Source organism: Brachyhypopomus gauderio, chromosome 12 (assembly GCF_052324685.1).
Source record: "Brachyhypopomus gauderio isolate BG-103 chromosome 12, BGAUD_0.2, whole genome shotgun sequence".
Classification (NCBI taxonomy): domain Eukaryota; kingdom Metazoa; phylum Chordata; class Actinopteri; order Gymnotiformes; family Hypopomidae; genus Brachyhypopomus; species Brachyhypopomus gauderio.
Window position 1 is genome coordinate 20,726,949 of NC_135222.1, and position 17,378 is coordinate 20,744,326.

At 45.6% G+C, this 17,378-nt stretch overlaps 1 protein-coding gene and 1 long non-coding RNA gene across 8 annotated transcripts in view; one reads left to right on the forward strand and one right to left on the reverse strand.

The window, feature by feature from the left end:
• The window catches only part of neo1a (neogenin 1a), an 86,466-nt gene extending 75,555 nt beyond the window's left edge, over window positions 1–10,911 (reverse strand). For all 7 annotated transcript variants that reach the window (XM_077023734.1, XM_077023733.1, XM_077023737.1 and 4 more), the window contains exon 1: window positions 10,311–10,911. In XM_077023734.1, coding sequence (XP_076879849.1) covers window positions 10,311–10,404 — 94 coding nt within the window. In that variant the 5' untranslated portion in view covers window positions 10,405–10,911. The remainder of the gene's footprint in view (window positions 1–10,310) is intronic.
• Window positions 10,912–14,492: 3,581 nt separating this feature from the next.
• LOC143528164 (uncharacterized) lies at window positions 14,493–15,701 on the forward strand. The gene is made up of 3 exons (XR_013134379.1): window positions 14,493–14,736; window positions 14,851–14,910; window positions 15,064–15,701. It is a non-coding gene; the product is annotated as an uncharacterized LOC143528164 (long non-coding RNA).
• Window positions 15,702–17,378: the final 1,677 nt, after the last annotated feature.

The following is a 17,378-nucleotide window of genomic DNA, read 5'->3' on the forward strand; positions in this document are numbered from 1 at the left end:
CCATCCAGACGACCCCACGGCCCAGCCGCGCAGAGCGGGTCAAACCCGGGACTCTGACGCACGGTTTTAAGGTTAGGAACCTGAAGAGGAGCAGAGAACTGGAGGTGCCATGCGGTGGTGAGGAGGACAAGGGCGTTAAGGGACAGCGCCCCCTGGGGGAGCCTCAAGTTAATGCTTGCATGCCTGCAGGGCTGCAATGTTTCCTTTCCACTACGTTACACGCCAACACCTCCGCCTTTCACCTTTCACCCCGCTCTTCTACATATTTAGCACTCCCATGGAGGATCGATAGGGTGACCGAGAGCCAGATAGCCGCCATGATGAACACGTGGACGTCTTTCAAGATGAATCAAAACAGAGCCGTGCTAGCTTCACCCATGCACAACTCTTCCGGCAGATTTAATAAGGCTTTGCCACATAAGTGCCCCACTGGACGGGTAAACGGCTAAAAGAAAGAAATACGTCCTCGTCCTCCGCGCAATCAAACTTTCAAAATAATAAAGCATCAAAGCATGAGATCACATCATTATACACAGAAGAGTAAAGTGAAAGTGATGCCTGTTGTGGACCTGAATCATGATATTCTAAGAGGTCCACACTGAGCATACCTTTTAAAAACCCATCGATTTTGTATCCTCTCCTGTTTCAGCTTGCTCCTGTTTCTGATATTAAAAGGTTGTCATAGCTTACAGTCTGCAGAATTTATTGCACTATAGGACTCACCATTGCCACCCCCCAGGACTGAATGTGTAACACACCCAGTAATGCTGCCCCCCCTCACTAATTTGGGGGGGGGGGGGGGGGGGTCATGCCTTCAGCACAGCATGGCTATTACCCAGTCCACTGTTTTCTCAAACCTTAACAAAGAGCACGGCCTCTCAATCTAAAGACATCTGTCCTGCAACACCTCTCAAGGTGACACTCGATGACGGACGCATCCGGTCCATCTAACGATACATTTGCCACTAAAGCTAGAGGAGCTCGCCAATGACGAGAACCAAGCATGGGGCCGCGGGGGAGGGGAGGGGGGGAAGGGCAGAAGATCGAGCGCCTCCACGAACTGATACGGGGGAAGAAATCTGTATCCATTATTAATGGGAGTCAGCTGTGAGGAGAGATGGATGTACTGTGGTCTGGTGTCGGAGGTGCTGCTTTAATGGGCTCGTTCAACGTTCACTATGACGTCCTTTCACGTGCCCTTGTTTACTCTTCGTGTCGCACCATCGTGTAATTGCTGGTTCGAATCAAGACGGCTGTGTTTCGTGTGGAATAATAACTGAATTTGCATGTCTTGGCATGGATAAAGGTTCGTTCCAGAGGAACATAAAAACCAAGATCAATAATGAAATCACAAACGATGTTAAAACAGCTATAAATACTGCAGGAAGCTGTTGAATGGTGGCAATATTAACAGATTCAGAGTCTCCGGTTCTCAACGTGCTCGGCCAATGACTGTATATACGATTAAACTGAGATTTGGGGAAGCTAAGTGCAGATAACAAAGAGACACCAAATCAGTAATTTGACACAGCAGCCCAGAGAGGAGGAAGTGGAAGTGTGTTGACTTGCAGGATCCAGTACTGCGTGAGTGGGCGGAGACCAGGGGCGTGGCTACAAGCTGAGAGAATGCAAACTCAGCAGGTGGCAGTTTAAAAATGCACCCCCCTGGGACATTAGAGGACACAAACAGGTCCCCACTCAGCCCCGTCACACCACGTATTGCACCGCGCCTCAAACCTCACCCCCTCCCCAGTGTTGGCCATAAACACCCCAGAGATGCAGCAAACACCATGGAGGGAAATTCAGACAGAAGCCTCAGGCCACATGAGTCTGGCAAAATGTGTCAGGGAGGCTCTCCAGGGTCCAATACGTCATGCTCCTGAAATCACTTAACTGCAGGATTCATTTGCAGCAGTGATTGTAAAATAACATGGTGAGTCATGATGACTGGAGAAATGTGGATGATCAGCGTTCTCTCAGGTTGAAGCACCGTGATCTTTCTCCACCATCTGTACAGTAGGAACGTGACTATCATATTTGCTTGATCATTTGTGAAGCAGAAAAGAAGGCAAAGCTGGTGATCAGATTAGGAAGGTTTACCTTACGTAATTCAGTTACGAAGACCGATGAACTTCAGCTTGAATGACTTCCAAGAGTCCAAAATCAATTTGTGCATACGAGAGCATGAGAAATATCCCACAATTCATCTAATGTAAATCTAATTTCTAAGACCACTGCTCTGAATACACTTACATTATCTTATCTCCCAACTTTCTCATCCCATTCATATCTGATCCAGAGCTGCAATGGTGGTCAAAGCAGTGCTAACAAAGAGATCTAAACACGGACCTATTTGTTTTACCAAAATGGATGTTTTTTTTAACCTACATTTCAATTTGGATTCCTAACCTAAACCTAAATCATCGAGTGTAACCTCATTTGGGCAAAATTTGAAAGAAAGACTCGTGTCCCCAAGAGTCTTATAAACAACACACAATAACAGAGACATACAGGACAATACTAGAGTAGACCAAACCAGACATAACAGCCCAAGGGGGAAAGGCTAGCCTATGTCTCGGTCAAAACAGAGGTTAACCTTTAGATATGTGGCTCTCCAAGGGCTACACCAAAAACCACAGAGAAGCGTCCATGTTCTTCAACAGTGAGACCCTGACACTCGCGTTTTCCAGTACTAAAATCTGATCTGGAGAGGGAAAATTGCACATATACTTGGACAGTGTTGTTCCCTCAGAAGTGTTGCTCTTTTATTCCTTCTCCTGCCCTGCGAGCGCTCTTCATCTCCGGCCTTTATTATCATTAGAGTTAAGCCCGTTCATATTGGTTAAAGTAGGAGGTGACGGGGCCTGTGTGTGTTCAGTGGGAGGGGCAGTGTGACGGCTTCATAATGGCTTCCTGCACTTCACACAGTTCTTTCCCCTCAGGAAATCTTATCCATAAATGCCACAGCGGCACTGCCCAAAAAAACCAAAATGCACGACTCGCCAACTTTAATTAAACGCGAACGAACAGGCCGAAGTCCCACTTCCTCTTCAGCAAACTAAGTGGAGGAGAAAGAATATTCCTTAATAAAAAACAGATTACTCCCTGATGAAAGGGGGGGGGAGGACAGACCAATGAACTGAAACCATAATTGAGTGTGAAAACCTGCATCAGAAGATAAATCTGCCATCTCCCATTCCCTCTATGACACAGCAACTCAAAATAAGTGGAATTCTGTGGTGGTTGTGAAAAGGGAACGCCGTGTGTGGAATATATAACCTCTGAATTTTAAAAAAGGGCCAAACAGCAGGCTCCTTTTAAGTGAACACTGGGACCCAAGGAATGTAAGGGGGCTGGCAGGGACAGGCAGTCACTGGAGATTAATTACCACTGCACACAGTGTGGGACCGCACACCCAAGCCTTTATCTAGGTGGGGCACTGAAACACAGATACCCCCTGCTTGCCTTCTGGGCATGAAGTACCTTCGCTGAGAAACGCTTAGTGTGTCAGGCCACACCCCCACCAGCCTAACGGAGAGAACGTTACCATTACATCCACATTCTGTTTAACTATCCAACATGTCACTTGTTCTGGTGAATTTCACAGCTGAGCAAAGCGGTGTTTCCAAAAGGTGTCGTAACAAAGATCGTCTTTGAATGCTAGAGACCACTCTGAACTCTACGGTGCTTTTGGGAAACGGAGTCCAGACCTCCGGCGGGACAAAGAGGAGACGTTGAATCACGCTGGTTGTGATGGTTAAGCTACTCTACAGCACTCCCCAGTGGAGGGACAGATTGTCGTGGCTACTAGTTTGTACCCATTTCAGTATGTGATTACCTCACTCAAATGCAAGGGGCAGACATGCCAGCCAGTCCAATAATGGCAAATGCATTATAGCAAATGGAAGTAAAATTGCTGAATGTGTTTTTGCAAAGAACTGAATATAGGCTAGAATAAATGTGGCAAGTTAAAGAACACTGCCATGCGTCCATAGAGACCATTAATGACACTTATGCATCGTGGCTAAATTGATTTAATGAAGATGCTTTCAACGAAGTTCATTCTAAATACATTTTCACTAATCATGTACAAACTCGTGACTGAATAACAGCTCTCATTTAATTCACTTCAAAAAGGATATTACCATAAGAGGTAGATGTGTGTCTTTGTGTGTGTTGGGGGGATGGGTTGAGGGTTATGTCATAGCCTCTTTCCTGTCCTTTAGATAAACAAATAAGGCTTATACAAGAACAGCTGGGATCCCCTTAATGACATGTCACCCCATCATTAACATGTCCCCCTGGGTTTGTGGGACATGTGTCCAAGGGTCCGGTGCTGGAATGCCAAACCACACCACAGGTGTTCCTGCCCCCTTTGTCCTCCGTGTCCACACTTTTCTGCGGTGCAGATCTAATCCATAGCAGGTCAGGGGTCAAGGCTTCAGGGTCAGATGCTGAGGAGCCAGGGCAGACCACGGCAGCAGGTTTCCATCACCCCTTCATTCATACCCCTACACCAAAGGCAACTCTCCGGCTCTGATTGGGCCGACCCAGCGGAGGCTTGACCCCAGGCGGCCACGGACGCCACATAAGGCCCCTTGATTCTCCCATAAACGTCAGTGAATAAACGTCAGTGAATAATGGGGCTTTGTGCCTGGCTTGGAGGCCTTGGTACAACCTTGAGTCTTATAATTAAATACACATTCCTAACTACTAATTTTGTTTAATGTCTGAAGACAAAGGGTGACAATGAAAATTAACGTCAAACATGGGCGAGGAAAAAGACACGTGCGCACACACACACACACACCCCAACAACAATGTGATCAGCGATGGCAGCAATATAATTTTGCTCCGTAAATGTCTTCGTGTTGAATAGGTAAGCACCGGGAGGGATGAGAAACCCAATCGCACAAGAGTGTTCAGCTTGCAGGACACAAGAGGCACCACCCCCACAGGTTATCTGAGGCTCCTCCCACAGGGGGCTCTATGAGGCTCCTCCCACAGGGGGCTCTATGAGGCTCCTCCCACTGGGGGCTCTGTGACCTCCAGCAGCTCATTGGGGTTCTGCACAGTCAGAGAGGAGGTTGAGCTCAGCCAGATGGGCACACTTCAACACACTTCAGCACGCTTTTGGATCCCACACCAACCTTGAACGCTGCCATGTAATGTTGGAACATAGATGGAATACGTAAGACTGCACAAGATCTGTTCATGTCTAGTCATAAATTGCCCATTTTTAGCATCATATAATTTATGTTGAGATGTTCTTAGGTCAGTTTATGAGCTGGAATATATTGGCACTAGCCGTAATGTTAAGAACTTGCTTCAATTTATTTTTGAGTGTTTTAACCCAGTAGGTTTGTTACACTCAAAAGACATATACTGTATGGGAAAGCTGACCTTTGGTACATTTCTTAGAGACAGGTATTTAACATTTATATTCATTTTAATGAATATTTAAACACCTTAGATTAGTTCTAACTCATTAAAAAACTTGGAACTATTTAGTACTTTAGGCAATCTGTCAGAATATTTTCTTCACCCCTCTGCTCCAAAGTTGAGGGTATGTGTGTTTGAGCAGGAGTGCTCAACGCACCCTTCCTGGACCTCGGTGATAAAGCAGCTGCCAGACCCAGGACGGCACAGACCTGCACCACGTCTGGACTAGCCAAGAACCACATGCTGCATTCTGGCAGAGCGGTTAAAGCACATTCACAACCCTCCGGTGTGACGGCCCCCTGCTCCCAACTGCACACCGGGCACTCACTCCGCCCCCCCTCCACCACTGAACTAGGGGATGGACCCCCGCGGCCCCCAGCGAAAGCGCACCGACGCTGGGCAACCGAACTGCTGCACTCCCACCACATCCAGCCGGCCAAGATTGCGGCTTCTCTTGCCGACTTGGTACGCGAGATATTGTCACACTCCACATCTGCATACGAGATCAGACGGAGAAGATCTGTTCTGTCTTTGGATTCGTTTACAGTGTAACATATTGCCCATTTGTTGAAAGTAGAGGTGTCAATTTCAGGTTCAGAGATTAAAAGTCCTCACCAGGATTTTGCTCAGGCTTCCTGGATTGTGTTGATTTCACTCATTGTACCTGGATTGTTAATTAGAAAATCCAGCAAGCTTGAGCAAAATCCTGGTGAGGACTTTTAATCTCTGAAACTGGAACTGACACCTTTGGTTGAAAGTAACACAGATGGCATCGTAGGTCAAGCGTTGTAAGCCAATTCTATCTGGGCCCCAAAAAAAGTTTACGCAAAACGTAGGCTAGCTGTTGTAGCTTCAGTGCAAGAAATTGTGAACAGCGCTGAGCGCTGACGTCCTGCAAGATGAGTGTCCAGCACCTGCCATTCTGAAAGCACTTGGGCCCACGATTAAGTACAGTTCAGAAAACAGGTCACAAAGAATCACTGATGATCTGGGATAGAGTAGAGGAAGACACAGAGAGGGGAACAACACTAATTAATTTGGTGGGGGGGGGGGGCTTCCCTTGTGGTGCTGGACACGAGAAAGGTACTACAATATTCTACCAAAGTGGGTCACTGTTAAATGGTCTCAAATGCTCCACTGTCCGAGTGGGCTTCACAAACACCTTTCAATTGGGTAGCAAACAACTTTCGACAGAATTTATCCTGTTGACTAGCTGTCAGGTGGTGTGCTGAACGTCTTTAAACCTGTTAATATGACTTTCTGGAAATCATCCAGAGATAGAGATAACAAACGAAATCCCCTCCTGAAGACGAGTCAGGATGCCAGAAATGAAATTAAGGCGATTTATGTTTCGCCTAAAAATTCACAAGATTAGGCTATTTGCCAATGAAAGAGAACTCAATATGTTGCTCTTCTCAGTATACCAGTCAGAGGCGTTAGAATCGAGTCGAGAAAATATAAATGACACACTAGGAAGAGCTGTGTTAAACTCTATATATTTTCACCCTGCTAGTGGGGCATGGTACACATAATGGCTTCACCCGGGTTTTGATTAGGTTCTGTCCATTTCCAGTTCAGTTTTGACGTAAGGAAAGATTTGCTCAGTGCTGTATGTCGTCTCTGGGGGGAGCGCTGAGCGCGGTCTAAATGGGCCAGGCCGGGCCGGGCCTCGCTCCGCTGAGCAACAGCCTCCCCCAGCACCACATGTGCTATAATCCAGTCCAGCTGCGGAAAAGCAGCAGGGGAGGTGGCGGCGTTCACTGGCAGAGCGAGGCCAGATGTACAGGGAAGAGTCCCGGGTCCTGTGGAAACAGAGGCTCCCACTACCGATCTGGTCTTAGAATCGCAAATCCCCACGGGACCGACCCGACGAGGTGTTATCTGACTGCGGCGCACGTCTCCTGCAGAACGCCGTATCCAAATTCACTTAGTCAAACAGTGCGGCTAGAGAGAATAATTAAAGTATAGATAACTCTACTTAGTCTGTTGGCTCCAGTAACCTCCTTTAAAAAGGTCTCCATGTGCATTATCTCTACACTGACTCTTGGGCTCGGCTAAATAATCTTCTCTCTATTAAATGGGAGGTGGGGGCTAAAGAAGAAAGAAACAAACAGATGGCAAAAGCAACAATGCAATCATCGGTGCAAAATGTAGCGAGCGCCACTGCTTAGGCCTTTAAGAATGCAAGCGCGTTGACTGCGTTGCGGAGGGCGTCTCCAGGCCAGCTCGCACTCGCGTCTCCTAAAGTGTGATTGACAGCTCAAGGAGGCCGCGCGACGCAGGCGACCATCTCTTACCCCGACAACGAAACACAATTTGTTTTCTGGAAACGAATCGCAACAGCCACGCTGACAAAAATCACACAAAAGCATCTCCATCAATCACAGTCCATTTATATTCTGCTCGCAAGACTTCTTTTGCACATTAGGCAATTAGCCAAGAGCCCATTGTCCATTCAAATTAATAAAGCACGTTGGAGGCTGCTGTGCTCGACTTGGGGTTATTGTGATGTCCTGCCTCCAGAAAGATTCAACTGCTGACAATGCCAGATTTATTACAGTGATATTGATCTTCTTTGTTTCCTGACATTTGAAAACATACAGCTGTAACAGCTATAATGACATATGATAACGAGCATAATTCAACGTAATGGATTGATATATACTCTAATCAACAAACATGACACACGAGGCAATATTAGCATCTCTGTGTGTCCCGTTCGGTAGGGGGAACAAGCCTGAGTTAGCAATGAGACATGATGAACAGTTAGAGGACAGAATCAAGCTCACAGACTCACAATGAGACAAGAACTGAAACAGAACAAACTCCCATCAGCTCAACTACAGTTCAGCACCATGAACTCAGTACAATGCATGTGATCATTTAGTGAATGAAAAAATTCATTCATCACATTCACAGGACAGTTTTCCCACACATGTAATAAATATGTTACACAGTATTTAATACATTATTCAGATAGCAAATATAGAGTTTTGAAAGACTAAAGTCGTATGGAATATATTATGCTGAAATAATCTACCTTTGTCTAATCAACAGAAAAAAATTGTTAGTTTACCACTTCATATATTAAAACTAAAACATGCATTACCCAAGACCCCTGTTAATAATTCAGGAGTTGCATTTCATGCATTAACTAAATGCAATAACGACAAAAAGGTTTATTTTTAAGTAACCCTCCACTAATGCCTGTGAGGTCTGAGGAAACAAGTATCAAAGAAGGCTGATGAGATACGGATGATGACGGTGTTTACAGTTTAGCACACTATTTACACTGTCCAAAGGAAAACCATCGGTGAACTAGCCCCTCACAGTGGGATTAACAGGATAAGATAGGATGCAAATATATTTACAAGAGCGCTGTGGTGTTTTAAGGAATGATGTCAGCTCCCGCGCTAGACCATTCAACTCTTGTGTGAAAACAAAACATGTATCCAAGTCAGCTACTGGAATTGCACCTCTAAATATTCTGCTAATGATTCACATTTGTAGTTTCAAGACTTCAAAATTGAGATTCAAACAAACGGACATTTTCAGAAGGGGACCCAACAATTAGTAATTTGAAACTCTTTCTCCACATGTAGGTCCCAGTCCAATTCTCTGGAAACAATCACAGCTCCCAGAGGAACACGCCATTCCCCCTTAATCTCCTGGTTTTATTACTTTCCAGGCAGAGTCTGCCTATTCCACCCAGCCCCCCATCCGTCTCTTTTGTACTGATCTCCAGCAAAGCCTGTGATTTTTTTTTTACCACGGCACAGCGCTTTTCATGCAGGAGAGCAGCTTTCATCAGCTTCCTCACGCAAGACAACCGCAGCTCTACACCATATTTCAGGCCTGTTCCGTTGGTGCCAGACAAGACGTTTCACATAAATAAGGCGGGATGTCACTTTGTTCGCCCATTGCCAGCGCCACCAAATATTCCCAGTCTGAAATAATAACGCAATGGACCAGGTGAGGGGTGAAAATCGTGTGCAGGTTTTCTGCAAGCCAAGAGAAACCGACGAGACGGTCTTCCGTGCAAGTGGGCTCGCTCTTTAAGACTCAAACGGCTGCGGTTTCTCCTTGACCCAAACGCGTTGTGTTTACTTTTGAATAGGCCTACAGCTGTAATGTGTTTAAAGTGACTTGATCCTGACCGCATTTAAATAGGACGAGCGCACTCTGTAGTCCAAGACCTAATACACTATGTCCCTGATATTCTGTAGTAATGTATGAACGTATTATGCAAACCTTTAAACAAGGAAAAACATGTAGAGAATACAATATCTCCAATGTTTTGCAACCGTAAAAAAAACATCTGCTTTGTTTCCGCCTGTCTGCATTATAAAGCAGAATGTCACAAAAGCAGTCTGTAACATGTATGTCAGTATACTGGTATCCCCTCACAAACAGCTTGCCTGATAAAATAACAATAATGTGGTTTTTCCACAAGAACACAACATTCAACATGTTTGTTTGCCACATTCCCCAGTTTGTTGACTCTCTTTCTTCTAAACAAACACGAGGTGCCACACGTCTGTGGGTTTGAAATGCAGCATAATGCATAAACGTCACCTTAGACGTGTGAACACTTTAGATTAGATAGTTTATACACACCACGGGGCAAAAGAGAAAACAGCCCCAGTATTCATCCTTCATCCTGTATTAAACTTTATCTACAGCTGAAGCACTGACCACTATTAACAAACTGCAGCAATGACCCTATACACACGGACACATCACAACAACGGTGCTGGGTTGACCATCAATCACTCCGGGAGTCGGTTTCAGTTGGATGGAAGAAAGTTGCGTTTATCTTTCGGGTCACGTTAAGACGCGTTACACACTCACACACGTTTTACACTCACCTTTATCGGCGCGCGCGGCCGCCAGCGTGCACGGCAAGGTGAGGCAGAGGAAGGTGAAGAAGGTGAGGGGCAGCAGCGCGCCCCGCTCGGCCATCACTCCGAAAAAGAGAAAGAAACGTGTGTGACAAACACGCCAAAGCCCCCTGGAAGTGGATCCGTGTTTGAAAGCCTCCTCCAACCGGTCCCGGTTCGCTCGGGGTTTGGCCCGGGGCGCGATCAACAGTTCCCTCGCACAACCTCCAAAAACATCCGGAACCAGTTACTTCTGAAAGTTGCCCGACGAAACATGGAGCGGTGCTGGTGCGCCGGTGTCGGTGGGTTCGGAGGGACGCGAACCCGCGATCGCCAAACTTGTTAGAGGCGTCGGGAGCGGAACAAATCAAAACCAATCCATGTTCGCGACGGTGAAATGGTTTTTTTACTCAAAGAACGACCGATATCTGATCAGATGGTGCCAGCAAACGCGTGAGGATATAGGAGAACGGGGTAGACAATCCTAGTCAGGACGATCGGAATTATTTTTTCCAAAGCCCAATGTGAGCATGATCCCTGGCTGCGCGCAACAGCGGCGTGGAAGGGCTGGAATTTAGAGCGGGTCACCGCAAAACCCGGACCGGATCAGCCGCGCAGTCGGGATTCACGCGGCGTACATTTCTTGGCAAAAGCGAAACTGCGGAACGGCCATAGGGGGGTTATGTCATGATTAGTTGCAAGCGTTTTATATCTCCTCCTTTGAATCTTTTTTTACAAGTTAATGTTATAGCCCTACTGTAAGAATTTCTATGTATTATAATTAGGCCGTTTGATTTGTTCTGCATTCTTTGAAAGTGACATAGGCCGATCTATGCATATTTGTGAATTACATTTTAAAAACGATACGTTGTCTATCTGAAAAAGGCAGATTTTGAAATCTAAAATGTAGCTACATTACATTACAAACGCCGGAGGTAAGGACAATAGTATTGCTTTTTCAGGGAGTGGAATTCAATTAGGATCGCCATCTAGTGGTGAAAGTAAGCATTTGCTAGTCCGTTTAATTGTTCTCGAGGTCTGCAATTATCGTAAAACTGTAAAATCAATCATACACTATTTCTTAAAACGCAATATATGGATTAAATCTTGTATATTAGCATAGCAATTTTCATTGTTATGTCATTACATGTTCTTACCTCAAAACTATGGTGTAGCTTTGAACTGCTAAATGACTCCAGCATTACATTTAAACACTGACATGAAGTGTTTTCAAATTCTGAATAAAGAAGGATGAAAAAAGTTGCAGTTTAGTCTACCACACATGCTGCCAATCAATTCAAGACAGGATAGATTCTACACATAAGAGCCTAATAATTACTCTTTGAGTAGAATATAATCCCTTTTAGACAGACCCATGTTTTAACACATCATCAATAGTTAGACAGCAATTCCTCTAATGTGTAATATTGATGACATACACCATCCATAATGCATGTTATCAAAATAATGGACCCAAATTCTGTAAAAATTACAGCCGGACACCTTCTGTTACAACATAGCTAGCTCTCAGTGTGTCAATACCTAATGTTTTAACACTGGGCACAGTAACACTGGCATTCTTTTGGGCGCTTCAAGCACAAAGCAATACAGTGACAGATGAAGGGAAAAATTAAAAAATCAACTCCACTGAGTTAACAGGTTGATCAACCAAGCAGTGAAACAGGTGGCCATGATGAAGCCAGAAGAACTGATTCGTCCCGGTATGTCCCCTCCTCCATAAAGCGGATATGCAACCGTGGAACATGATACAAAGGCTCCTTTATATAAATATGCGAACACGGGCCCCACTCAGGGCCGGACTGTTTAAAACCACAGAGCTGACGGAGACCTGCTGTAGCACACCCTCTACTGAGAAAGACCAGAGTAGCCGAGCCAAGTGGCATTTGTTGTCTGTTTTCTCACTGGTGGCGGAAGGATTAAAGTGTCTGGCAGCCAAACCAGTGAGGATTATAGGGATCATTACTGCTTTAGAAAACACAGGCAGAATTAATCTGATCACAGTAAGCACCAAAACCCTAATAATTTAAGCAAGATTATCTGGTCATGGATGAGGACATTATATGTCAGATGGACAAGTGTTTGTCTAATGACCAATATCACCCCTTCTCTCCTTCTGATTTATCAGTCATTTATTAATCATAGGTGGCATATACAATATGGCCTAAAGTACTGAGCTCAGGTGTTTTAGCCACACCCATTTCTAACAGGTTATATAAAATCAAGCATACATTAAATCTCCATAGACAAACTCAGGCAATAGAATAGGTTGTACTCAGGAGATTCATCTGGCTATAGAAGAAGCCAGGAGAACACAGTGCTTACAGAAATGTTCAGTGAAAGAGGAATAATAGTTTAGGGACGTTTTTCAGGGTTTGGGCCCCTTAGTTCCAGTGGAGGATAATGTTAATGCTACCAGCGCATACAAAGACACTTTAGACAATTATACGGGCTTCCATCTTTGTAGCAATCGTTTGTGGAAAGAACTGAGCGATGTGCATAGCAACACAGTTTGACAAGTTTGTTTTGGAGGAAGCGTGGAGCCCTGACCAGACGCCCACTGAAGACCTTTAGGGTGAATTGGAGCAGTGATCATGAGCCAGGCCTTTTTCCCCCCAAGAACCTTTGCTTGAATAGGCACACTTTCTGCTTTCATGTACTCATTTTCTCCTTTGCTCTCTTTCATTCATGAAGAAAGCGGACAGCTGTGCATTGCTGTAAAAAAATATATACAAGCTAGCCTCAATGTGCATGCTAGCCCACTGCCTGCATGCTAGCCCACTGCCTACAGGCATGTCCTCTAAAGATAGCTCAGTCCCCTGTGTGCCATCAGGCAAGCGAACATGCCCACCTGGGCCCACACGGACACATGGACCCAATTCTAGAGCTGGCACACCTCAGTTCTCATGCCAGCAGGTCTGTGCCACTACTTTACCTGGTGCCTAAGTTTGCATGAAACCAGAGCTGATATGTCCTGTGCTGCACTGCAATGCCATCGTTTAAAAGGTGTTAATAGCAGATTAAAGCAAAATTAATCAGTTGATTAGTGTTACACATTATAGACTAGAGAGTTTAGTTTAGTTTAGTTTAAATAAACTACTAGCTAGCTGAGATCAGATAAGTGGCAGTTTTGACGAGTTTTAGAATATTGGTCCTATTATAATTTTGATGTTTGCATCGTGTGAAAATTCCACCATCTTCCATCATGAACTGAAGCTGCTTGTTTTTCAGTTGTTTGCTTTTGTTTACGATTGACAATGCCTTGACGCATTCTCATATGGGTCTTGATCATACAACACTGGGTGGTCACTGGTGTGCCAGTCCAGTCATCCAAACAAGCCTGCTTATGACAGACCAGTCCAAGGACTTCCATCACTGCCAGTCTTTTGAGCTGTCCAGTGAGTTGATTCCATGCATCACTAAAATGTCAAGCCCCTGTGGTTCGCACACAGAGCTTCCATTTGACTGAATAGGACAAAAAGACAAAAACACGAGTTAAAATTGGAGCTGGAAGCATTTAGACAAAATAAAATTTCGGCACTGCAGCGTGCCAAGGAGAATGTGGTGTGAGTTGGTCGGCGCAGAGAGCCGCACCCCAGCACGCTCGGTCCAGACAGGCTCACGTCTGTCGCCGCACAGCGGGGGGTCGCACCCAGGCCCACCAGTCCGTTCTCCACGACTCGTGAATCTAGCGGTCCAGGTCCCTGTGAGGTCACCTCGCAAAATGTCTGCAGAAAGAGTCTATTGTATGAACACACTGCGCTGATTCTTTCCCCTGTTTTTTTATTATCGTGCCGATTGCTATAAATATCGATATTATTGATTTACGATGTAATACGAGCATACAGGCCGGTGCTTCACTTTAGGCGAAACTGATGACAAAATCACGTTGCTGTGTTTCATTGCAATTTAATAACAACAGATGGAGACGCCATCTGCGTCTTTAAAGGCTCTCCCACAATGCTCTACTCATACAGCGGTTCATTTAGTGTAAGACGTGTGCCACTCGTGAGGGAGCTTTGTGAAGTCCTGTCTGCCCAGGCCGAGATCTTGTGGTGAAGGGGTTTCTTCTTTGCAGGGTAGATGGAATGTTATTCTTGAATCAGTGCAACCACATGCAAGGGATGATTGTGTAACCAGCCGACTATTGTGGGCTGAGAAACGGCATCTTCTTTTAAGTCCCATTGGGCAGGGGTGCGCTTTTATTCCATCTATTACGGTAGTGAGCTAATCTCAGCTGCAGCCCATTTTAAAATGACAACTAATTATTAGGGGGGTATGTATAAAGACAGACCCAAGTCAGATGATGTGGTGCAACATTTTGGTGTGCCCTGCGTTGATGCTCTGGTGACTTGCAAAAAGTTTACTGTTGTGCCCAAACTTTGGACCAGTACAGGTATGTGCAAGGTGGTTTTGGTAGGAGTGTTTGTTTGGTGGGAGAGGTATTTAGGGAAAAGTTGTCTATGGGGGACTATTGGGTAATATTTTAATCTTTCTTTTTACTCATTAGGTTGAGAGCCTGGGGGAACCAGAGTCCAACTTAATTGCCGTTGCTGTTTTTGCCTAACGGGTTTGACATTAGTGTTCTGTTTCCTTTCCTTTTTTTTTCTTGGTTTGGTGTTTTGTTGCTTGTGTGGGATGTTAGTTATGTTTTGTTTTTTTATGATTTAGTGGCGTTACTGTATTGTGAATGATTATTGTTTTTTTGTTTACCTGACCACAGTTAGGTAACAAGTGTTGCTGTGAGTCCATTGGTCTTGCTGGCTGATCGTAAGCTGCACGGCGACTGGCGATAGGCCTCTGAGTTGGTGAGCTGGGCTGTTGCCGTAATCGGCAGTGTTAGTGGGTGGCTGGGAGGTAATATCGTGTTATGCTCTGCTAAGAGATACTTTCTTATTGATTTTGGATTGTGGGTGTACGCGGGTTTGATGTGTGATTGTTTGTGCTAATTCAAATTGTTGTTTGGGTGCTGTGTATGTAGAGCTAACCGGCCAGCCCTTAACTTTTATTGCCCTTATTGCACCCCTCCCAGTCAGGTGTCCTGTGTTGTCGGACGGCAGAGCGGCCAGCCAGCGGGTTTGATGAGACCTGAGGAGCCTTAATCGGTGCTCTGGTTGTTGTATGGACGGCACTTGTCCTTTTGTGAAGACTGTAGCTTTGTGATGTGGTTTTATGATTGTTATGTATTTTATCCAGTCCTGTTATTAAATATTTGCTACTGGTAGTGCTCAAAGTAACTGTTTATTGTTCATTACAACCATTGTTAAATTAGGGTCCTGGGGGGTGGGGCCCCAGGTGGCGTAGTAAAAATTAAAAAAAAATTATCTATCGGCCAAATAGTAGCGGACGGAGTGAGCAAGGTGACGGCCGCCAGGCTACAAATTGGCGCAGTCGGCAGGATCTGTGGGGGTTTGTTTTTTTTGTGGATTTGTGATTTATTTATTAAATAAGGCAAAACAGCAACGGCACATCAGGACGATTTGGCTGGAGTACGCTGCGACGCAAGTGGGACTGTAATAGTGGAGCTACTGCATATGAACTTGTTTTCCACCTACTGACTTTGTTATGGAGGATGAGTTACAGGAGTTGAGGGACATGGTGCGCCAGCTTCAAGCGGAGAAGGAGCATCTTCAGGAGCAGGCACCAGCTGAAGAGCGAGCACCAGCGGATGCCGGGCCGTCTAATCATGTGCCTGGTTCTAATACTCCTGCTGCCTCTAATGTATGCCCCGTGGAACGGTTGTTGTATGTTCCAAGAGAAAGGAAGTGTTCTATATTCAGAGGGCTATCTGGGGTGAGCATTGATGAGTGGGTGGAAGAGCTACAGGCTTGTATTCGAATTAGACAGTTGGGGCCTTTAGAGCAGGCCTATTTTATGTACGATCACTTGGATGGGGAAGCAAAGTATGAGATAAAATACCGGCCTAAAGCAGAGAGGGAGGATCCCCAGAAGATTATATCCACTCTTAGAGAATTGTATGGGTGTTCTACTTCTTATATTGCCTTACAGGAGCAGTTCTTCTCAAGGAAGCAGTTGGAAGGGGAATCCTTACAAGAGTATTCTCATGCTCTCTGCGCCCTTATGGACCAAGTGGTACAAAGTGCTCCTAATGCAGTTCCTAATGCTAAAATTTTGTTGCGTGACCAGTTCATAGAACATGTCATTGACTCTGCTCTTCGCAGGGAATTAAAGCGTCTTGTTCGTCAACAACCAGCCTTATCTATGTTGGAAGTACGGTCCGAGGCCATTCGGTGGGAGCGTGAGGGGAGGCCACCGGAGGGGAGAGGCAGGAGTCACTCTGTCCCTTCACTGTGTGCAATGCAATGTTCAGGGGTCCCACAGAGTGTGGGAAGTCAACCAGTTAATGCAGCAGGGTCTGAGTTTGCTGAATTGAGAACAATGTTGTTAAGACAACAAGAACAGATAGCTCAATTAACACGGAGCTTAGCAGCTTTACAGCGGCCAGCATATACATCACGGCCTAATCGTTCTCCTACAGTGGTGTGCAGGAGATGTCAACAGCCAGGCCATTATGCCAGGGAGTGTGATAATGAACGGGTTGTTCAGACTCATCCCGTTGTTCCAGGACCATCTTCTCTGGCCAAGGAGTCACGAGGGGGGGAAAACTAGCTCCCCCCAATGTGCAGAGCCACACATTGGGAGGGTATGGCACAGGCTCTGGGGAGGCCCCTTCTAGTCAAGCGATTTCATCACTGGTGGGGCAGTGTCCTAAGGTGGCCATTAGATTGGGGGGAGTAGTTGTAAATTGCTTGTTGGATACCGGGTCAATGGTGTCCACTATAGCTGAAAGCTTCTTTGCACAGCACTTCCGGAACCAGCTTCAGCCTTGTCGGTGGCTACAGCTTCGTGCTGCAAATGGGTTGAGTATACCGTATGTGGGATATGTGGAACTAACGGTTGAAGTTTTAGGGAAGGTTCTCCCAAACCGTGGGTGGTTAGTGGTGAAGGATCTGCCAAAGGGCCCCACGGCCCCTGCAGTATTGGGTATGAATGTTGTCCGGGAGTGCTATGCAGAAT